This window comes from Ochlerotatus camptorhynchus, unplaced genomic scaffold (genome assembly GCF_037179485.1).
Source record: "Ochlerotatus camptorhynchus isolate MF236.1 unplaced genomic scaffold, CSIRO-AGI_Acam_v1.1 ptg000099l, whole genome shotgun sequence".
Classification (NCBI taxonomy): Eukaryota; Metazoa; Arthropoda; class Insecta; order Diptera; family Culicidae; genus Ochlerotatus; species Ochlerotatus camptorhynchus.
Genome location: NW_027040589.1, coordinates 937,101 through 962,031, shown reverse-complemented (window position 1 = coordinate 962,031; position 24,931 = coordinate 937,101). Strand labels below are relative to the sequence as shown.

The 24,931-nt window shown below is 39.0% G+C and overlaps 2 protein-coding genes across 2 annotated transcripts in view; one reads left to right on the top strand and one right to left on the bottom strand.

The window, feature by feature from the left end:
• Nucleotides 1-497: 497 nt before the first annotated feature.
• LOC135698970 (serine protease inhibitor 88Ea-like) lies at nt 498-23,958 on the top strand. The gene is made up of 4 exons (XM_065219138.1): nt 498-744; nt 22,351-22,980; nt 23,043-23,157; nt 23,218-23,958. Exons 2-4 carry the CDS (start codon nt 22,351-22,353, stop codon nt 23,742-23,744), a joined length of 1,272 nt encoding a protein of 423 aa, XP_065075210.1. The 5' UTR covers nt 498-744; the 3' UTR covers nt 23,745-23,958.
• The window catches only part of LOC135698975 (uncharacterized), a 298,346-nt gene continuing 280,926 nt past the window's right edge, over nt 7,512-24,931 (bottom strand). The window contains exon 2 of the mRNA XM_065219146.1: nt 7,512-8,764. Within this exon, the coding sequence (XP_065075218.1) occupies nt 7,669-8,610 (942 nt within the window). The 5' untranslated portion in view covers nt 8,611-8,764 and the 3' untranslated portion in view covers nt 7,512-7,668. The remainder of the gene's footprint in view (nt 8,765-24,931) is intronic.

Below are 24,931 nucleotides of genomic sequence, written 5' to 3'. Positions count from 1 at the left end.
AGCACGTAATAAGCTTATATGCGATAAGCAATAAGCTTGAAATGCGAAGATGAAGAAGAAGTGATGCTTTTCTTAAGGTGCCCAAAATGCCCCGCTTTCCCCTACACTGAGAAAGTACGGTAGGTAGCTACATCTACTAAATACTAATCGCAGAGCATTTCCGCACACATGCACGCTATCGTTTGAATCTTGCTTGATCGATGCATTTGCCATTGGCAAGGCAAATGATGCACATTCAAACAATAATTCTCAGCGAATATAAAGCAGATTAGCGAGAAAAACCGGTTTCTGCGGTTGCAATCGATTATTAAGGGGTCGCCCAAAGGTGAGGCCTAGCATGATCATTTGGTAATTGATTGTACGAATTTCACATTACTTTTACGTACCTTAAAAAGAATGACTATTCGTTAAGCCCTTCATTGCGGCATTCATGGATGCGCCAATAGAGGGCAAACATCGGGGGTAAAAAGCTCGCGATGCGAAGTCGATCCAACTCAGTGTAGTGGAGAGTCTCGATCGCGTCGGATCTAACAAGCGGTAAATTTTCGCGAAGCGCGCGCAGTATCAATCAATCGACGACAGTCTCGCAATCGACCTCGTGGTGGTTGGACCGGTTTTCACGCTAATAATTCGAGGTGTTTTACGACGAAGGTGTGATTGCTCAACTAAACAGCAGTGTGTATTACCAGTGCAATAGGAACAATAGCTGCCCACCGTGCACAAGGAAGGAGAAGACCTCAAAAAGTACGTGTTTGCAATATGGCGAGGTAGATTAAGTCTTAAGAGCGTTGATCTATCCGGATAATGTGTGTGTGTGTGTGTGTTCTGGGAATACCCAATATAGCCTACTGAGAAGATTCTAGGCAACGTTAGCAAATGAAGAGGAACGCAAAATTGTACGATGAATATGCGGAAGGCGTAGAAAGAGTGCTTGCGTGATAAGCCTCCGAATTGATATAATTGGAGGCAATGATGATCATGGTCTTGTTTCCTCTCGAGCAACAACAATAGATCATACAGAGTCGAGGTGCGCCGACAGATGTTTTTTTTTCAGCTTCATAATAGCTTCCTCAAAGTGCTGTAACAACTTCACCGATTGCTACCGACAGACCGGAGCTCGCAGAGGCTGTTTTGGTGATGGAGATGGTTGGTAGAGTTACGAGGAGGGTTGGTTCAAACGAAAGTGAAGCGACAACAACAGCTCGTTGAGTTGGCCTCACCGGGTTGTGTTTGACTACCACAGCCCAGACACGAGAGCCGTACGACGACGATTGGTTGAGTAACTTGGAATTGAATCATGACTCCCCTATACCGTCATTTTTCCTTACGTAATATGAGAAAGAAGCCCGAGGAAGCGGGTGGAGGTGACGAATCGTATGGCATTGCGAAGTTAAGCGTGTAGTGCCCTCCTACCAAAGGTTTCTGGTGTCCGCGTTGTTTCCCATCGATATGTGCCGGATTCGGATACAGCTCAGTGTGGTGGAGGCGCGCTACTGCCTATACCGTTGACCTCAGCCTCAAATGGAATATACGACATTTCTCGCATTTTATTTCAACTGTCATTGCCGTCATTTGGTCGTTCGGGCTACTATCAAGGAGATAACCCCCCGACGACGACGCGACGGTTGGTGTCGGAATGGAAATGCACGAAAGATGTTGTTTTACATAAAGCGGTGATGACCTTCTTCAGTCGTTTGCTTGATTGTAATGTTGCAGCTGATGTTGATTTGGGTTTGAAGTTGTAGTGAAATTCCCGAAATTGAATTCATTTAGTGAAAATCGTGAGTTTCTATTTGAGCCTAATGGCATCCCGGAATTGTTAAGAATGCTCAAATTTTTGTTTTAGAAACGGTAATTGGTATGTTGTAAATGTTATGCTTATACCTACTAAAACAAATTTCAATATGTTGATGAAGACTTGATTTTCAAGTTTTGAGCACATATGTGAGGATTTTTTTCAAATTTTGAGAACACACTTGTAGATTTCAAACAGCATTTAACTTTTCGGGATTTGATATCTCGACCAACAATAGAAAAGAGCCTTCCACACCCAACCGGGAAATATAGGAAACATGCGACATGAACAGATTCTGTGATGTGGTTAAGGTTTTTAAAACAATTTCGAATTTTTTATGTTAGCTTATTTTTCGAACAAAGTTTGTTTTTCCAAATGCATTGCGTCTAGAAAATCATCTCGATACGGTTTTATGAATAAATTACATTCTGGAAAGCTTGCTTGTACTTACGCTGCAATCCATTGCACATTTGTTGTGTATACGAAACACAAACAGAGGATGCTTTTCTAAACAAAACTTGTACTGGCGCAAACCGAAGCTCGAATATCACTATCGCTAAAATCGCTTGAGCTCCGAACTTTCCTACAATAGTGGCTGTCGTTAAGACTATTTCCGAGTAAATCGTCCTGGAGTTCAGATCAAATCGAGGGTGACTCTATCTACGATGCAGGAAAGATTTTGTTTTGCTGTGGTTAGCTGCGCACACGCTGAGCAGATAGAAAGAAGATTGATGACGATTCTGAAGATTTCCTGCAGAAATATGAGCAAGTAGATGCATGAAATGAAAGAAGGACACTACATTTTCGAAGCTGTAAAATGAACTCGAGTCTTCTTGATATGCCTGTCTCTTAGTTGAGACATATTTCGAATTTTCCGTATTGAAGGATTTTTGCTATGAACTTACCTTTGTTTAAGAGGTACAGGCCAAGGATGCAAATACTCATTTCAACTAAAACAATGTTTTTTTTTTTAATTATGAAATAATTAGATACTATGATCATATTTTGAACTGGTATGATATAAGAAGAGGTTGCAAAGAATGTGTTTGACATATTAAACCTGTTTATTTCACTTCATGAAAGTCACAATCAGCGATTTTTCACACACTCACTCACTCACTCACTCAGCGATCAGCAAATCGCTGATTGTGACTCATAGAAAGCAAAATTTACAGGTTTTATGTTTCAAACGCATACTTTGTAACCTCTTCTTGTAAGCTACAAGTAAAACATGTCATCATACCATCTTTTGGTTTTATTATTCCGAAAAACATTATTTTAGCTGAAATGAGTATTTGCAAGCTTGGTACAGGCAAAGGATTAATAACTTGGCTGCATTCATATTTCTGGCTAATTTTGCTTGATGCTGTCTGTTAAAAGAAAGTATTATGAAGCGTATTGGACGATAAGAACAGCTGAAGATGTTTCTTGAGTCGAGTTATTTACGAAAGAGAGAGTCGATGAAGCGAATAGATCAATGCAGATTGGTCTATTTGAAAGGTGACGCGAGAAATCTCCTTCCGAAATATCTACCAAAAAGCAATACCGTCGTTTCGGAAAGAAATATTATTATCAGTGATCCTACAGGAAGAACTTTTCATAGAATTTTGATGAAAATTGGTATAATTCCAAAAACATTCTATAGAGATCGGATACAACCCAAGTAACTAAAAGTTCCGTATTCAACGATAAAACTCACTTCGAAGTTCCATAAAGTTCAAACAAAGTTTCGACGGAACTTTCAAGTTCCATAAAGTTCCGACAGTACTTTCTTCCCAAGCAATCAAAGGTTTCACATTCAACGATAAACCTCACTTCCAGATTCCATAAAGTGCATATAAAGTTCCAGCACGACTTTCTAGCTACGTTAGAAGCTATAGAAACCACACGAGGAACTTCAGGCTTCAAAAAGTTCCGAAGCGTACTCCTAGCAACTTGAAGTTCAAAAAAAAATTCCAAAAAGCATCCCTAAGCACTTCTTAGGAACTTCGGCAAGGCTGAAAACATGGCCACAACAAAGTTCCAAACAAGTTCCCAGCGAAACTTCTTAGCAACTTTAAAGTATCTTAAAAGTTCCCTGCGGAACTTGTAAGCAAGTTGAAAGTTTCTAAAAAGGTCCGTCATAGCCCACGTGAAGCAATCTGCACAAGTCTCTGTGATGTAGGACTACGTCTATGATTTCTATATGGGAGTACACTTTGTGAAAACCAAAAATGGAACATGTAACGAAATTATAAAAGATTTTGAACGTTAATAACTCAGCTGCCCCTTGACCAATTTCAATAATTTTATCACCAATCGATCAGAAATATTTCTACTCATCGAATGCTATTAAAAAATGGTAAATGTCAAGCATTGTCCAAAAGCGTCGAAATAACTAACAAATCCACCAATTACGTACATGCATATGCTGCTTCCCCAATACAGTCATCAGAGAGTCGTTAGTAGACGAAACAAGTCGAAGTGGCATTCGCCTCCGATCTTCGGACGTGTGCGAATAGGGAGGATGCAATGGCGTAACATTTTGCACACTCATCGCCATATTCAGACCCAAACGCTTCCAACGACCACACAAAATGCTCTCTAGAGTTGTAATCTTTAGTGAAGGTCATCAAATGAGGAAATCGATTAAGAGAATTGACTTTCACCCCTCCGCTTCTAAGCCCCTTAATTCAGTCGTCGTCATAGCAATGGAAACTAGCATCGCACCGCTTTTGGGTCTTGGGACTTGCTGGTTGCAATTTTGCTGTTCGACATTTTTGAAGCACCACCAAAAAACATGAATTTACTCTATTTTCTAGGAATGCCTAAAGTCCAATTATTCGATTAACGATTAATCGTAAAGATTTTTCCTGCTATTCGATGAAAGATTTATCGAATTTTGAATTTTTCGAGCGCGTAACCGACATCCCTTCTTATTTCTAATCGTTTGATTTAGCGCAGTAGAGAAAATAAATAAAAGTACTAATTTATCTGAACAGGCATAGAGAAGAACCATGATGTGAAACAGGATCATAAATTTGCTAAAGGCTAAAGGCTAAGATTTACCAACTTGTTGAGAGAAGGAGTTTAACGAGAAAAACTAGCTTCTGCAGTGAGGAGCTTTAGATGGGTGGACACTGATATTCTGCGACCTTCCAACCTGTCGCAGACACCAGTTCAACCCCTGTCAAGCTGCAGACGGGCCGAGACTTTTGCGGGTGCCCAATCATTGAACCGAGGAATATTGGATTGTCCGGTCCGACTTGCTGATCCAGTTGCCTACACGTCATCATCATCTTCCAAAGGCTTTAAGCCTGTACTACCATCGGCCCTTTTCAGGGTCACCAAGATTTTCCAAAAGAGTTAAATTTCTGAACATGTCCCAACTAAAATTCATATCAAGGTTCTTTTCAGGGCAATCATAGTCATACTAAAGAGTATCAACAGAGAGAACCCCGCTCAAATTCCCATTCCTACACAAAACACAAGCTCCTGCTGCAGTTAACAAATAACATTAATTATAAAAGACCATGTAGTCCTACGTCACCATTGCGTACAACCCCACAGGGCTGTCCCTTGTAGTTTTTTTAGGAACAAAAATTAATGTACATAAATATGAAATTATCAGTGGCTCAAATTAATCATAATTCTTATATTTAGGCAGTGCATCAATATTCCATCTAAAAAAAAAAAAATAAATAAGAGAAATTTTCTGGATTCGAACACGTATATTCGGCATGCAAATAACGCGAACGCTAAACATTGCGCCCCAAGTATGTTGGAATACCATGCGGGCAAACGCCCATTTAAAATTCATCAAGGTGTTGTGTTTCGTATTCCAGCCAGTTAGCTGGCACTGAAAACTCCAACAATAGGCGGGACAACAGCTCATTTTAATATACCTCAGATGACGTAGCGGTTTAAGGACTGGGTTTAATTCTTTAAACAACTCCAATACTACTACTAACGGTGATAAATTCAATACACGGTCATTAGACTTCTGCAAAATTTGAAATTTTCGCTCCACAGTGCTTAAACGGTTCCAAATTGGGTGCTTATTAGCCTCCCAAAATTTGAACTACTTTAGTAAGAAACTGACTAGGCACAAAACATTTCAAGTTTATGAGGGAATTACTATGGGAAAACTTATGTTTTTGTTCATATCTATCTAACAATTCACCACATCACTATGCTTTTAAAAATGGTAGCAGTGATTGCAGCAAATTTTCTCAGCTACAACTTTGTTGAAAACCACTTTTCAATCAAATGTAAGGAACAAAAGTTATTAATGATTCAAGTCACATTGGTGTTTCTGGTGCGAAGAATAGAGCACAAATATCATGGCTACTATATCACACTGCAGAATACAGTGTTGCCCATAGAACAGCTGCTTGATCATGCCATAAGATTATCAATCTCTTAAACAATTAATAACAATTTAATTTGACATTTGGCTGAAAAACGATGTTACGCAAAGTTCCCGTAAGAATAATTAAAGAAATTCTCGAAAAAGCAAAATTTGCATCAGTCTAACGTTCATATCTGGCCTTAGAAATAGCTTACATAAAGACCTGCCTTTAGAATTAACTTTCATCAAAAAGCGAACTAAATATAAACTTGGTGTAGAGGACAAAAATATTTTTAACATATTTTCTAAAAGCTCCATTCAAGTTCCGCCAGAAGCTGCTTAGAATGCTCTTCAATTATGCTACCGGAACTTTCAAGTTCTTAACGACTTAAAAATTAGGCTGGTTAGAATTCTATAGACCATCTTCAACCAAGCTGCTTAAGCCAAAAATAGCCTTTTATCAGAACTTTTTGATTACTTGGGAACATATACCTATGGATCTAAGATTGGGCCCATCGCTAAAAATCTGCTATTTATCAATTATATCTAGATGAACGCGTCACTTATGGTACGGACGGTACTTATGGATATTTTTGATTACTATTGAAAATTTAATCGATTGCTGAATTTATGTATGGGCCCAAATTAGGGGCATTTAGACCGACATTACATCCATTTCCCCTACAACGTATATTTGTTATAGGTACACAATAGAGAATTCTTGAGAACATTCTTTATGAATGCCACGGAGGATTCCAAGGTCATTCTGTATGGAAAAGTCTTGAAGCACACCAAAGAAAATTCATACGAGAATTTATTAGGAGCTCTAAGCAGATTTTATTCATAGCAGATATTATTCATAGAATTCTAAGGGAAATTTTGACCACAATTTAAAAAAAAATTGGCTTGAATTTCTAGAGAATTCTAAGAGAATCTGAATAGGTACGAAGGGATGTCAATTTTCAGGAGAGCAAGATTCCATGGATAATAACAACTGAATTTATAGTCCTTGGAACATTTTGAGGAAAATTTCAACGAAAATTTGCAAAATTCAAAAATTTAGTTCTGAATAAAATGTCATAGAAATTTTGTATTTCAAGGAAATTCATGCGGAACATCTAAAGAAGAGTTCCTTTGGAATCATAAAACTCAGATTCCCTTTGAATTGCTATTAGAACTTACTTGGATTTCCTATCAGTAGACTTTTGTCACTAGTGAAGTGAGATAAGTCACGTCGTGGTGACGTGACTCTCTGTGCAAATTAAATGCAGAGTCACGTCACCACGACGTGACTTTTCTCAAGTCACTTGTGACAAAACTCACTTCGACTCTCGGAATAAAGGGTGTCTACGATGAAATTGCCACACACAAAATTGATTCGCAAAATTCGAGTTTTCATCCGATTGCCATCAAATTTTCAGGGATTGAGAAATAACTATTAAACTTCATTTTACCATTTTACTCGTATTTTATTTACAGTCCATACGCAAATGCCCGCACCTTGGCCTTAACCCCGGCCATAAGATTCTGCACAACCTGTGAATCAACCGTTTTTTTGCATGTAAACCCATACTTTCTTCAGTTCCTCGACTGTCTTCACTACCTTAGGTCGTTTAAGAAGGTGCTGCTTCATAATCGCCCAGTACTTCTCGATGGGGCGGAGCTCCGGAGTGTTGGGAGGGTTGAACATTTTCGGCACGAAATTGACCTTATTGTCCGCATACCACTTCAGCACGTCCTTGGAGTAGTGGCATGAGGCCAAATCCGGCCAGAAGATTGTTGGGACGTTGTGGGCCTTCAGGAGAGGAAGCAGCCGCTTCTGGAGGCACTCTTTTATGTATACCTGTCCGTTCATCGTGTCCTGGGTCACGAAAGGTGCACTCCGCTTCCCGCACGTGCAGATGGCTTGCCAAACCAGGAATTTCTTCGCAAATTTGGACATCTTCTGAGTGCGGACATGCTCCGGAACGCTGAACTTATCCTTGGCCGTGAAAAACAGGTTGCCGGGGATCTGTTTGAAGTCGGCCTTCACATATGTTTCGTCGTCCATGATGCAGCATTCAACTTTCGTCAGCATGTTGAGGTACAACTTCCTGGCACGGGTTTTGGCGGACTTGTTCTGCTTCTCGTCGCGATTAGGGGCCTTTTGTACCTTGAACGTTCGAAGCCCAGCCTTAGTTTTGGCCTTCTGGACAAAACTTCGGCTTAGGTGCAGCTTCTTAGCCACATCCCTAACGGAGGCGTTCGGATTTCGGTTGAAGGCTCCAACTACGCGGTTGTGATTTTTGGTGTTGTACGGAATACTTTTTCCTTCACTTCTGGGCTTCCGATCGGTGGTCAACCGTTCCTCGAACCGCTTAATCACTCGCGACACCGTGGAATTCGCGATTCCCAACGTTTTAGCGATGGAACGATGCGAGAGATCCTTGTTCTCGTGATGAATGCGCAAGATTTTATCACGCACGAGCTGTTCTTTCGACTCCATTTCCGCGAGTTTTGATCACATGACTTTAAAACTTGCAGGATGTAAATAATGCACTATGAACTAAATCCACCCAAATTTTCATTAAATTCTACCCAACGGTTAAAAAGTTAGAGCAATTTCATAGTGTGGCAATTTCATCGTGGACACCCTTTAACTCCTGAAAGCTGAACATATTCACCAACTGAGATATACGAAGTGTTATAAAATATTCCTGAAATTCACATGAAATTTGAAAAAAAATACATGATTTTTTTAAAAATGCGCAAGTGAACGTAATTTGTTTGAAATGTAAATCAAATAGACTTTAATTCCTCATAATATCTCAGAGGTATATTGAGATATATTTGAGATATTTGGATATGAATCAAACAACATTGAAGATGTCAACTCACTTGGATGAAATCCCAGAACATTATTAATTTTTTTCCAACTAGATTTCATTCCTGGTGTACTGTGCTTTTAAATGCATATGATTACTCATATAGAGTTTACTATATTATGCGATAAAGGGTGTAAAATGGCACACACATAAACAGCTGGAAGTTTTTAATTATTATACCAAATGACTTACACTTTTCAGTGACGAATGCTTAGTCCATAACGTACATATGTGTTTTTATTAGACCTGTGCGCCGGTTCTTTCATCGGTGGCGGCGGCGTAAAAACCATTTATGCCACGGCAGCGGCGGCGAGACGCCGTTGACTTTGATCGGCGGCGGCGTGCATCGGCGTATCATTATGGTGGCTGTCAAAATTTTACATTTCGAAGCTAAATTTAAACCAAAATATTGTATTACTGTATATGTGACTTGTTACAGATAATTCCATTTTGAATTTGTTATCTAGAACACAATCAAAACATTTCGGAACAGAAATCGGAACTATTTCCTATGGTAGTTTTTTCAGTAACTAAAATCATCCCGGATTTAATGGCCTATTCAGTAGAGATGGTCAGGTAAGGGTACTCGACGGTATGGTCAAGTATGGTATAAACAAATACCATAAACGAACTGTATCCCGGATGGGTAAACTATCCTACAAATGGTTTGGATGATACCCCGAACACATCGTTAAGCTCTCTTTATGGTTATTTTTATTAGGGACAACAAACGTGGAATAGTCGGGTATGCATCTTATCCAATTAAGAAAGTAATGATTTTAAGCATCAAAACAGGCTTTTCGGAGAATTTATTCAACAAACACACCTCGGGTTCTGGTCGGGTACACATTCTCGAAAATGTTATTAATCGGGTACGGGGCTGGATCGGGTTTTTAAATAAAAATATTCGACCATCTCTATTATTCAGTTATGGTGGTTTTACCACACCGATGACGGTGGTTTCGATTTACAACCCGGCCAAGAAAATCTTACTGGGGATTAATTTCCTCGACTTTCATAAGCATAAAGGCTGATACGGTCAAAATTTGGTCAATATCAACTTGACGTATTTCTTTCAATTTTGCATTTAAAAAACCTGAACATTTTGAAGGTGTGTGTGTGTAGAATGTTGCTCCTATTTTGATTTTGGAATTCACTCTTCAGTTGTCAAAATGCCGTCCAAGCAAGAAGAGCAGCGTATCAAAATTTTGCTCGCGCATCGCGAAAATCCGAGCTACTCGCACGCAAAGTTGGCAAAATCGCTGAAAGTTGCCAAATCAACCGTTACAAATGTAATTAAAGTGTTTGGGGAACGTTTGTCGACAGCCAGGAAGTCTGGATCGGGGGGAAATCGAAAACCGGAAGCCGCTGAGACGACAAAGAGAGTTGCCGGTAGTTTCAAGCGAAACCCTAACCTCTCTCTCCGAGATGCCGCAAATAAGCTGGGTGTATCGTCTACAACCGTGCATCGAGCCAAAAAACGAGCCGGACTATCGACTTACAAGAAGGTAGTGACTCCAAATCGCGATGATAAACAAAATACGACGGCCAAAGCGCGATCCCGGAGGCTGTACACGACGATGCTGACGAAGTTTGACTGCGTGGTAATGGACGACGAAACCTACGTCAAAGCCGACTACAAGCAGCTTCCGGGACAGGAGTTTTATACGGCAAAAGGAAGGGGAAAGGTAGCAGATGTTTTCAAGCACATGAAACTGTCAAAGTTCGCAAAGAAATATCTGGTTTGGCAAGCCATCTGTACCTGTGGCTTGAAAAGCAGCATTTTCATAGCTTCCGGGACTGTCAACCAAGAAATTTACGTGAAAGAGTGTTTGAATAAACGTCTGCTGCCTTTCCTGAAGAAACACGGTTGTTCCGTACTGTTTTGGCCGGATTTGGCATCTTGCCATTACGGTAAAAAGGCCATGGAGTGGTACACCGCCAACAACGTGCAGGTGGTTCCCAAGGACAAGAACCCTCCCAACACGCCAGAGCTCCGCCCAATTGAGAAATACTGGGCTATTGTCAAGCGGAACCTAAAGAAGACCAAAAAAACTGCTAAGTGCGAGCAGCAGTTCAAGGCAAACTGGCTTTCTGCGGCGAAGAAGGTGGACAAGGTGGCTGTACAAAATCTGATGGCAGGGGTCAAGCGTAAGGCCCGGCAATTCGGATTTGGAAAAGCGGAAGCCTAACTGAATATTTTTCCTGAATTTTATACTAATTGAACTTGAAAAAGAAATTTAATTTGATTTTTTAAATAAACGATTTCACCGATTTACACGCGTTTTCCCTTGACCAAATTTTGACCGTATCACCCTTTACCTATCGATCCACCCAACCCGTTTTTGGCCCTTCATACAGTGACATGTTGAGGATAATCAGAGGTTATTAAGCTTGATCGAATCGAATAGTGACTAGCGAGGAGAGCCCACCGCTATCAGACTTAGTTTCCGTGCTACAATGAGTGGTAGACAATTATCATCATCTTCATGAATCGACCTGGAGGATGGCCTATAAGAAATCTATTACTTTTTTTTCAAAACGAACCACTCTAGTACACATACATTGAACTTTTTGCATTGTTTGGGTTGAATTTAGTTATTGTTATGATACCTCAGAACTGTTCGAATAAAGGAGAAATTTATGGAAATTTCTACATTTTTTTCCATCCGACAAATGCTAGCTCTCGGGACAATATGGCGCGTAACCCTAAGCAGTTGAACATTCGGCGTTCGTGCAATCACACTTTTTAGCGATGCGAGCCAAAAGTGATGGAATATGGAGAAGGAACAATACCAAATCAAACAGGTTGCTGATGATATATATTTTTTTGTGTTTTGTTCGATTGTTTGCTTATCCGCCTTTGTTCAAGTTAGGTGGGTATGTATAAATTAACTCCATCCACCGACCACACATTATTATTATTGCTAGGATTGCGGGCGCATTAATTTTATATTACAACCCTGCTAATGGTGGTTGGTTTTTTTTTTCTCTCTCCAGTTTATCAGTCCATTAATTTTACTAGGCTGTGTACGAACTTTTCCCTTTTTCCATGTTTCTTAATGCGCAAAGTAAATGACTTTGTGCGTCAGCAGAACAGTGAAAACTGTGCAGGTGGATTGAATGTGAAATTTTATAACTGTTATACATACATACGGGTTGTGATTACTCACAGTGCTAAGGTGGCAGCAGTACTAGCAGTTTCACACGAAAACCTAGACTACTGATGCAGGGGAATCCCGCACTGAGAATAAACATGTTTGAGATTACGATTCTGTTAGGCCTATTGTGTGCGGCGTGTGAGGGTGAGGTGACAGTGAAGTGACAATTGTCGGTTGAGGTGACTCTCCATTTGATTGGCACTGATTTGCAATTGCCACTTTACTAGTGACAGCGAGCAACCTCTAAGAGGAAGAGGTGACAATTGGCTTCTTCCTCTTTTATTTCTATCTCTATCTCTATCTTTATCTATCTCTATCTCTATCTTACGCACATGAAATCGGCCAATCAGGAGCTGGTTCACGTTTGACAGAAAAGTTGTTTTTTTTTTCGCCCCCGTATTGTCACCTCTTCTCTTGGAGCAACCTCACCTCACACGCCGCGAAGAATAGGCATATATGTATACAGTGTATCTCAAAATTGAGCGTACAGCTGTCCGTACATTTCAGAAAAACAGCTGTACGAGCACAACTTGAAAATTTATTGGTTATCGGTATAGTATTGGGCTTATTTGGATGAGTGTGTAAGAAAACACCTGGGGCCTCCCTTAGCTCAGCCGGTAAAGGCGCAGCTACAAAGCAAGACCATGCTGGAGGTGGCTGGGTTCGATTCCCGGTTCGGTCTAGGAATGTTTCGGGTTGGAAAATTTCTCGACTTCCCTGGGTATAGAAGTATGATTGAACTTGCCACACAATTATACTAATGCAAAAATGGTACAGGCATCGAAAGCTCTCAATTAATAACTGTGGAAGTGCATCTAGAACACTAAGTTGAGAGCACGCAATAAGCTAATATGCGATATGCAATAAGCTTGAAATGCGAAGAAGAAGAAGAAGAAGAAGTGTAAGAAAACACATTTTCTTGAAATACAATGAGCCAAATATATTGAAATGATGCTAATCTGTAGTCATAATAAAGACCTTTAAAATGTCGTTAATTTTACTAAAATCCGGCTACTATGAAAAAAGTTGAAAATTGACCGTTTTACTGAAATTACTCAAACTTCATACATACTCTGCCAATAAAGCACCGACAAACCGACATGACACTTAATTCTGACCTATGTCCGAAACTCGTAGACGGCCGATTTAAATGTACAGTGATCCGAACTGTCAAAACCATAGGATTTTTTGATCTAGATAAAAATAATTTGTCTAGAATAAATCAGACACGGACCAATTCAACCAACTTTGCATGCGGGCTTAGCTAAATATTTCCCGCGAACAAGGAACCAGATGTCAGTAGTGTGCTTTGGTCTGAAATTTTATTGTTTTTGCTTTGATCATTCATGTCGGTTTGTCGGTGAATAAAGTCCAAAGCTATACTGATAAATCAATAAATAGTTGTTCAACCACTAGCCAAGATTTCAAAAATCTATCTACTCACAGTCTTTCAAAAAATTAACCATTCAGGTGTGCGCTTAATTTTGAGATACACTGTATGTACCACAGATCTTATGCGTACCTATTTTTACTTATTACGAGTGCCATATGTGTTTCAGTTTCCGTTCTTTTTTGACAATGATATATGGATGAATGGGTATGAGAAAGGGAGACTTCTTTGTTTTCGACAAATTTTAATAACTGCATACTGGAACTTCATTAGCTGCTCACGTCCGAAGATTCAGATTCGTCCGGAAATTCTACGATATGAATTCTAAACAGGTTGTGCGATTTGAAAGAACAAAGTAAACGGGAGTATCCAAGTCATTGGAGCCGTATTATCAAAATCAGACGCATTAGGCAAGTGTTGACAGGGCAAGATGGCCACCTTAAGGTTGAGCTTAAGTTTCGGCATTGAAATAACAATAGTCCAATATTTCTGCAGGATGGTTGTTTAATATTATCACCGACAAACCGATATGAATGATCATACAAATTACAAAGAAATTTCTGATCAAAGCACAAAACTGACATCTACCGCCGTGTTCGCGGAAAATATTTATCCTATCCTATTTCGGACAAATTATGTTTATCTAGATAAAACATTTCTATGGTTTTGACAGATGGGATCGCTGTACATTTGAATCGGCCGTTATGGATTATCTATCAAGAGTTAAGTTTCATGTCGGTTTGCGGGTGATATTATATCGAACTTCTTATGGTAACTATAAAGGTTGAACACGAAAAATTCCGGACACATTAAAAACGCTGCCATTAAGGCATTTTTGAGTAAATTTTTTCAACATTTCACTGGATCAAGCTAGAATCATAGTAGGCATTGGTTGCCAGGATAAGTTCATTTGTTTACATTATGGCTCGGTAGTTCGAGCGGTAAAACTGACGGAGGTACGACAGAACAAAACAGCTTACTCTTTCACACTTGCATCGCAGTGCTGAATGCTAGAAAGAGTAGTCTGTTGCAGTCATTCTTATCCACTATATAAGGGGGCTGGTAGCGATCACTGCTGTCAAAAATCGTGATTTTAGTGACCATGTTGAAGAAATAAGTGACCAAATAGTGACTTATAGTTGTAACAGTAGTGACTAAAAAGCGACCTAAGAGAAAAAAAAGTAGTTGTTCTGATGACACACCAAATAAATGTTTGATGTTTTAGACTTATTCAATAAATATCTCATAAACACTTATGTACGATATGAACCTTTAAAGCGAAAGATTCAATAGAAAGTTTATGACAAAACCCACGGTATTGGTCAGGCTGTCTAATAACTGCAAAAACCTGGAAAACCGGGAATCCTCAGGAAACTTTATTTTTCCTTAAAATACCTGGAAGGCTCAGAGAATTTAATGATTTAATTACTAAGGATATTTTATTGAAAAGAATTAATTTTAAAATACAAGCATTTAATTTTTCTCCTTATTTTTATTCACACTTTGAAAATAATAGATATAGTGGATTAATCTTCAGTAACAAATAAATTAAAAACAAAAACCGAGACTTGAAATGTTGTTTTTTGTTTTGTTTTTGAACTTGCATATTTCCTAGAAATTTTAAATTTGAACTAGTTCTGGAGCGATAATACTTCGAGAAATTTTCAAGAATCTGGAGTCAAATTCCATGCACTGTTTTAAAAGCTCGTGGAATTTCATTAAAATTTCTTAGGACCTCATTTCGAGGAAGTTCTGGGAAAAAAATCTTCCAGAAAAAACATCAAATGCAATCTGCTTTCAATGTAGTTCTGAGGAATTTAAGATTTCTTGGGAAGCCTGATAGTTTTGAGTAGAATTTCAAGAAACCCTGAATTGAATTGAAAGGCAATTTTAATGAAAACTCTTAGTAATTTCTGAGGAGCAACTCATTCAGGGGAAAATTCCAAGGGTCTTCTGAGGGTAATTTCATAAAGTTTGTGGGAGAAAACAAATACGGGACATAAGTCCTTGGTATCTTTTTGAAAATACTAAAAGGAGGATTACAATTAAAACTGAAAATAACTCCAGAACATCTTCAAAGGAATTCGGAAAATAAATTCAGGAGAGTTTGCCAAACAAATTATGAGAAGAAATCTAAAGAATTTGTGAGGAGAAATGCCAATGAATTCTTAGGAGACTTTCAATGTGAGTAGAATTCCAAGGGAAGGAGTGAGATTCAGAAAGAAATCTGAAATGAATTCAATGAATATTTGGAGAATCTTTACAACGGGTTTCTTATTGTGATGAATTTCAAGATATTTCCGAGGAAAACTAAAAGAAAATTGAATTCGAAGCTTCATCGAAATGTTGAGGTATGTTTCAATGGAAATCAGAATGGACTAATTTGAGGCCTTCAGACCTACTTGAAAGTTCCCAAATTTGTCTGAAGTTAATTAAACTGCTTTTCAGTTCTTGAGGAACTAGCCTGATGCTCACAATACTTCTCATTAAATTTTTAAAATTCACTGAACTTTATAGGACTTCCTAAAGTTTCCTCAATTTTTATACGATCATAGATCTCTTCTAAAGGTCTAACAATTCGCTAACATTATCTAAACATAGCCGGCGCCGGTGGTGTAGTGGTAAACGTGACTGCTTTCTAACACCCCAATGGGTCTGGGTTCAATCCCAACCGAGGTCGGTGGGATTTTTCTGAGTCCGGCCCATGTGTGTTGAATGGGTGCGAAATCCTACGCAGGTGTGGAAGCTGCCGTCAATGGATGGCAATCGATGTCCGTCGGTGATTGGCACTAGATTGCGGAACAGAGACCGACGTTAAATAAAGGAAAGAACAATTCTCTAAACTTCTTTAAAACTTATGTGACTTCTCTAATGTTAACGGAACTGTTCTGAGCTTCAGAAACTCTCAAAACTTCTCTAAGGTTATTGCAGTTTTCATAAAGCTTGTTGTAATGCGTTGAATTTAATTGAATTATCCTAAAAATGTTGAAGCTTCACTGAACTTCTAAACTCATGGGAAGACCTTAATTAATTTTTAACGTATCTGAAGTTATCTAAAAATCTTGGAACTGCCTTTAATTTTCACTAATTTTCTGAAACAAATGGAACTGACCTCCCCCTGAAATACTTCCAATTTTTGAAGCTTACTAAACTTCTTTCAAATGCTCCCGCATTCTGCTAATGTTCATACAAATTCCTGAAGTTCGCGGATCTCCTCTTAAGCTCCATAGATTTCTATGAAGTTCTCGAAATGTTTTTGAAGATTACTGTTCTTTCTGTGAAGATTTCAAAATTTTTCTAAACTTCTGGAACTTTTGTGCTCCCGAAATTTTCATGGAATTAGAGCGACATAATTATTATAGTTTTATGATTTTCTCTGAAGTTCTCAAGATTTTTCTGAAGTTCATGAAACTTCCCGTAAATTATTGGCACTAATTTAAAACTTTTTCAGTAGTCTAGTCTTTCCTGGTGGTATTAAAACTGCCTAAACGATTATTGAATTTCCTCAAAGTTCTCTAGACTGCCCTGGATGTTTCAGTATTTTTTAAGAACCTGTAAATTAAATGATTTGCCTTGAAGTTTCGACAATTTTCCTTAAGTATTATAATAATTATAAACGCTCACTAATTTCCCCTGAATGCTTACCTGAAGTTCTCTAAATTTGTTTGATAATCCTTCAAATTTGCTTAAGTTAATGGGATTATTCTGAAGCTATCTGATCGTCCTCGAAGTACTCGGGATTTCGCTGAATATCGTTAAACCATCTAAAAATATCTAAATGTATTAGCAGTTCTCTGGATTTCATTGAAGCTTGCTAAAAGTTTTCGTATTTTTTTAAATTAATGGAACTTCTTTGATGTTCTCTAATCAACTAAACTAAATTTTCGCTTTTTTAAGTTCTTGAAATCTCCATGATATAACACCCTTAAATAACTCCCACGTTTCCCGGATGTTCATTTAATTTCTATCAGGTTCCAAAAATTCTCTCGGAGCTTTGCTGAAGTTTCCGGGGATTCTCTGAGTTTCTCGAAACTTCTTTAAGGTTTCTACAATTCCTTGATATTATTTGAACTGCCCTTTGATTCTCTGATGTTCCCGAAGCTTCCCTAAAGCTCTAAATTCTATTGAGGATCTCAGTTCTGCTCGGAAACAAATGGAATTCCCGTAAACACCTGGGCTTCTGTGAAGTTCATGAAATATTTCTGAAGTTTTCATAATTTCTCTGAAGGCCTCTGTACATCCCTGAATCGGAACATCTTGAGGATTCTCGATTTTTTTTCAGCACATCATTGAACTATTCTGAATTTTTCTAAATTTACGATTATAGATCTTCAAACTGCTCCAAAAGTCTGGATTAAAGCTACAGAAACTGCTCTTAAGATCTGAAATTCCCCAAAGATCTCTAGATCTAGCTTTTCTGAGGTACTTAGAACTTCTTAAAAATTTGGACAATACCCCTCATGTTTTCTATATTTCTCAAGTTCGCTTGACACTTGTGATGTTCTCTGAAATTCTAGGAACTTCATAAAAGTTCCTGGAAATTTTCGGATGCTAAAAGAACCGCTTTGAGGTTCTTAAGATTTCCAGTAAGTTCCCATATTTTCAGCGTATTAACTTCCCTTATGTTCCCGCAGCTTGTTTATGGAGCTTCACTGAAATTCTCAGCATTTCATTCATTACTCAAAACTTCTCCAAAGTTCCTACAATGGTTGAAGTTAATGGAACTGCATTGAAGATCTCTAATTTTTCATAAAATTAATTACGAACTTTATTTTTTTCCTTGATTCTGGCACTTCGAAAATTTTTAATATCTTTAACTTGTACATGGAATGTGAAACTTCAAGATATTGAATAATTTTAGATTGGACTTACTCCAACTAAGTAAGTTTTTTTGCTTTATAAAGTGAGAAATTAAGTAAGTGTTAAACTTCAACATTCAATGGACTTGATTGAAAAGCTGTTTCTTTAAAACTGATTGTCATGTCTCAAAATCGTTTGGGTAAATTGCTATTGCTTTGATTTAAAAAAAAACATATTTTTAACGCATTTAAAAAATAGCTTTCTTATTATAAGCCCTGAATTTATCCGTTAATGTTCTGTAAAACTCAGGAAATTTTATTTTGAAAAATAAGTAGACACCCTGTACATATATAGAGAAAGGCGATTAAACGTCACAAAGCAAAGATCAACAATGATCAATCTTGAAATAAATTCACGCTAAAAAAGTTGAAAATAGTAACCGATTACAAGAATAAGTGACTTCAGTGACTTGGCCTAAAAAAAGAGACTTTTTAGTGACTGGCTTGAAAAAAGAGACCAAGACACTAAAAAGTGACTCGCTACCAGCCCTGCTACACTCTGAAAAATCATCACGTCCGATTTACGTGAAAACATAGGTGGTTTTCGTCCACCCTATTTTTCACGTAACTTTTACCGGAATTACACATAGCCAGCTTCGATTATCTACGTGATTAGTCAGGTAAATAAGACCTGATTTTCACAGACTGCTTACGTGAAATCGGGGTGAAAACTACTGGACAACTGGTAACTTTTACGTAACATTCCGTTTTGTTTAAAATGCTTTTCACGTAATTTGTACGTTAATTTTGAATGATAATAATGGATCGTTTATATAAAAGCAGTCAATATTATGCAATTTTATCGGGCAGATATAAAATCCACGTGTTGAAATTAATGCTTATATCTACTCATAAAATTAACGTGTATGAGTTTTTTTTTTATTTCTGACAAAATTGTAACAACTGTTTGCAGCGAGGTTCGCAGACTCAAAATGCTGATGCCACCGTCTGAAATTATAAAACTACAAAAATGCGGCATATAATCATAAATCAATTAATGTAAAAGAATCAAATTACCGTTCAATATTTGCAGGAAGCTGCTGGAAAATTTTGAATCTTTGAAGTGTTCTTCTACCACGCTCAGTGACGCCATATTGATTTTGTTTGCGTACCTGAAAATCACGTAAATCCCGTTTTGCGGAAATATCGAAGTCTCAAACACACAAACACAAATACACGAAATCTGTTTACGTGAATATGCGGTCGATTTCACGAACATTTTTAGTGAACCTGACATACAATGCAGATCAAAGTTACTAACATCACGTAACATTTGAGGTTTTCTGAATACAGATCAGGTACGTGATATTTCACGTAAATCGGACGTGAAGATTTTTTAGAGTGTATATTCATCACATTGATGTGAGCTCCGCCGAAATTTCTCGCGTCACTTTTCAAATAGACCAATGGAACAAATGTAAACAAATCGAGTTAATCTATACAAACTATTCTGCCGCTATTCGCATGTCCGTCCCATAGCGAAAATCACTAAGCCGAGAAAATCGCGTTTTAAGTTTGCTTCGTACCATTGCTTCTTATGTGATGGGACAACTAATTTGACTGTATTTCCAACCTTTTTCAGTACAAAGTTGTTGAGCTCATCCAGTATTCTGAAAATATGTGTGATTATCTACCATTTGCATTGAAAAACTCAGTTTTGACAAAAACAACTATGGGACCGACATGCGAAGAGCGGCAGTATTGCTCTTCTATCATTGTATGTGATACAAAAACATCCATCCAAATTTACTTTCATTTATTTAAGATAATCATAGGTCCAAAATTGTCCAATGTACAGTTTGAAATGATGGGTACATGTTTGTTACTTCGGTCATTCGGACTGCCTAACATGATTGGTGCTCATTTTCTAAAGGCGGGGCTAATCTAAAGTTTAGTACTCTACTATGACATCTGTGAAAGGGAATCTAGAATCATGTAGAACAAATCGTCCAATGTAACACTAATTGATTATGTCATTGAGAGAAATCGTCCAATGTGGAACTTGACTAGTCAAAACGTCCTATTTGGTTTTTGCTATATTGTAGCATGAAATTCAAAACAAAATTGTGATTTTACCGTTTCTACTGAATTTTCAACGTTATTATTCACTGACTACATTAAAAATAGTATTGCAAAATGTATTGTTTCTAAACATTTAAAATAATAATCTGTCGAACTTCAACTTCGATTTTCTCAAAATGGTGGATATGTTACATTGGTCTATTTGAAAAGTGACGCGAGATTTGTGATTGTTACCCCCGTGTGTTTAACTCCCAATCCATTCCCATCTATTTTTCTATCCCTGCTCTATTTTCGTCAAGACGACACACTCAAAAAAATCCCATCAATTACGTTTTCCCCCGAAAATCTCAAGTAATTACTAAGCTGAAAAAAAAATGCATCCAAATGAGTGTCGTTCCCCTCGCCTTATACCGAGTACACTCCGCGAATGCCTGGAACCACCGACCGCTTATCGCTCAAAAGCAATCAGTTCTTCGAAGTTATTGTTTATTCTTAACTGAGTGATCGATGAAGCCATAAATAAGACCACTGTGCTTTGTGAGAAGGTTCCTACCTACCTATCGACTTACTACCTATGAACAACAGAAAATGTTGAAGTTTGCTAAACAAATCGCTAATTGTAATTGTAAATACCTGCTATACAGTTCAGCGTCGTCGCCGCCGTTGTCGTCTTGGGGTTTTCCCGCAGTCACCTTGAATGGTATGAAACGTGCTGATTATTATTGTTGCGTGTCGTTTGGCGCGCAGCAGTTCCAGCTGCGCAACTGATCGATTTGTGCGATCGGTCATACTCAGTAAATATAACCCGACTATCGAGACTGCTACTACGAATCTGTGAACTGCCACTTGAAAGATTGCAATTATTGTGAAACCCATCTTTTCGCGATCGCCAAAGCGACAAACAATAGACGTGTAGGTCTGCGTTTTCATGGGAAAAGAAAGAGGTGGGTGTCGACTGCACATATTATTGCTATAAGGTAAATAATTGCAACGAATACGGTAAGCCAACGCATAAAATACTGTAAGTATCGCTGCGATCGCTATGTGGTTGCAGCAACAAGCCGGAATTTGAAAATCCACAGCAACGCAACCGAATAACCGAGTGATCGTGTTGTTGACGACTTGTCGGAAGATGAGTCATAATACTGTGTAGCAAGGTGTGCAGACGACCAAACCCAGACGCGCACTGCCCTACTCGCACTCGCACTTATATATTTAAAAAATAAGCGTCTTAGTGGAAGTTGTTCCACCGAATACCTAACATCACCGAACGACGTATGGGTAGTTGTTTTAATTCAATTATAGGATTGTTTGCATTTCATTGGTACATTGAGGAAGGAGGGGCATCATGAGCACCTTGTACTTTAGCCTGCTTGCAATTTCAAATTGTTCAAAGCAAATTAATTGATAGTATGTTCAATATCATATAGATATTGATATTGAATCTACTACCAATTAATTTGCTTTGAACAATTAGAAATTTAAAGCTAAAGTGCAGGATGCTTATTATGTCCCATCTGTTTACCATGCCCCTCCTTTCCCTACCTACTTATTATTTTATTAAAATGATCAAGTGCTGATGAAGCCTCACCACGCGAACCAGATGCTTTTGATGGGCGATTGATTTGATGATTCTATTCTAATGCCAACGGAGGCGAACCAGCGCCAGGCTGAAAGCCTATACCAAGCGGTTTCGGGGTAAAATGAGTGAATCAAATTTTTGCAAACATATTTTGAAGGATTCATTTCGTTTCTTGCGGTGAGAGCAGTCAGTAAGTGGTGATTATCTATCTAAGAAGTGGAAGCTGAAGAAGCTTAAATAGTTCCCTAGCACTGTTGGCGGTCCAGGTTTAATGACCTCAATTCATATACAAAATGTATTTTACTTCGTTTCTGCAAACCCATAACCCCTCTTTTTCTCAATTACAGATGACAAACCTTCCAACGATTGTGCTACTCCTGGTGGCACTGGCTGCCCCCACCGTCCACGGTCAATGCTTGGCCGAGGACGACAACGTTCAGCACACCAAAGCGGACAATCCACTGTCCCGGAATCGACTGTACAAGGGTGAATCCATCTTCACCCTGAAGCTACTGGAGGCCATCAACGCGGCGACTCCAACGGAAAATGTCTTCTTCTCGCCGTACAGCCTGTACCACGTGCTGCTGTTGGCCTTCTTCGGAGCACGAGCCGAAACGGAGAAACTCCTCCGGACCGGGCTCGAACTGCACTGGACCGAGGATAAACCCGTCGTCTGGCAGGCGTACAACATTGGCAAGAAGTCGCTAGCCGCACGATTCGGCCAGAACAGCGACATCCAGTTCACTTCGGTCGATAAACTGTTTTTCGGAAAGCAGGTCGCCGTCCGGGAATGCATGGAAGAGAAATTCTTCGAGGAAATCGAAAAGCTCGACTTTGAGCAAGACTCCGACGGTTCGCGGCAGTACATCAACAACTGGGTCGAGAATGTGACCTATGGCGAGATCAAGGACCTGCTGATTCCTGGATCGATCACCAAGCAGACTAAGCTGGCTATTGCCAATGCTGCCTACTTCAAGGTATATGCCAAGCTTGTTTGTTCGTACTGTAGGCAATTTTTAAACTATTATATTGATTACAGGGAACCTGGCAGAGCGAATTCAAGTCGGAGCAAACTCAAAAGGAAATCTTCTACGTATCCAGCGAACGACAGGAGTTCGTCGACATGATGCATGTCCTGGGAACCTTCAGCCACGGTATGTATTCAATTTACTCACTAGATGATCCTCATCTAACATTCCCTTCCTCATCCGCAGCTGCCAACGAGAAACTCGGCTGTCACATCCTCGAAATGCCATACAAGGGTCAAGACGAATCCAACCGCGTGTCGATGTTCGTCTTTTTGCCTCCGGCCGTCCCCAACTCGTTGGAACAACTGCTGGCTCGGCTCACCTCCGACACCGGCATTCTGAGTGAGATCGTCAACGAAGGCATCCCCCGTATGGTGGACGTCAAGCTACCCAAGTTCAACATCGAGAAGGTCGTCGAACTGAAGCCAGTTCTGGAACGGCTAGGAATGGGCAAGATATTCGATAACGCTGCCAATTTCTCCGGCTTCTCCGACAAGGAAAACATTGGATTCGACGAAATCCTCCAAAAGTCCAAGATCGAAGTCAACGAGAAGGGATCGACGGCCGCTTCCGGTACGGTTCTGTTCAGCTTCCGATCGTCACGACCAGTCGAACCAGCCATGTTCCATTGTAATCATCCGTTCGTGTTCCTCATCTACGACTACGGCACCCAAGCGGTACTATTCAACGGGGTCTACCGTCAGCCGGAGTAGACTTTGCGCAATATGTGATACTGTGAGCGGCGTTCCTAGGTGATAAGGAGTTTTATATTTTATTCAACACACACAAGCAGTAGAAAACATTTTTCAACAAGAAGATCCCGGACTGTGAAGGGGAACCGTGCTAACCAAACCGCTTTTGTTTTATTTATTAAAGAACAAAGAAGAGACGAAGTGTCTGGAACAGAAGAGGATGTGAACCCAAAAACTTTGATAATAAATTGTAATAAGATGAAAAGACAATTGAATTCCGTTCGTTTCGATCTATTGTAATGATTTTTTTTTTTAGGACCACTACCATCATTTTGTAATAATATTCAAACGGTAGAAAAGTGGACGGTAGGGGTCGTGCAATAATTACGAAAGCAGTTTTTTCCCCGCTTGTAAGACTTAGTAATATCAACCGGTGAAAACTAACGATTTAAAATTGACTCATTCTTGACTAGCCTTTTGGTCCCAAGCAAATCGATTAACGTACCCCATTCTAGTCAAAATTCTAGTTCTACACTATATTTGTTTTGATTCGCTATGAATGTTTGACAGATAAAATGAGGGGTTCGTGGATTTTCCGATGTATCGAGGGATGCATCGATTAGTTTGGGACCGAAGATAGTACCAGAGCTGAGCCAAAAAGTTTAGCACGTTTCTTCGGGACCTTCTGGTCTAAGAGTTACCTACTACTACTACTACTACTACTACTCTACTACTACTACTACTCTACTACTACTACTACTACTCTACTACTACTACTCTACTACTACTATTTCTACTACTACTACTACTTGTCGGACGGACAGCGGAGTATTATAGAGGTAACTCTAAGACTAGTAGGTCCCGAAGAAAAGTGCTCAACTTTTTGGCTCAGCTCTGGTACTATCTTCGGTCCCAAGCTAATCGATTCACCCCTCGAAACATAGGAAAATCCACTAACCCCTCATTTTATCTGTCAAACTTTCATAGCGAATCAAAACAAACATTGTGTAGTACTAGAATTTTGACTAGAAATGGGGTACGTTGATCGTTTGCTTGGGACCAATAGGCTAGTCAAGTAGTGAGCCAATTTAAAATCGTTAGTTTCGTATTGATTGTTGGGAGTATCCCTTGATCAAGCGTTGATAGTGGGTCCTGTGTTGTAGGATTTTTCCTTTGGTTTGTTTTTTCCGTCGATCTTGTTTTCCGTG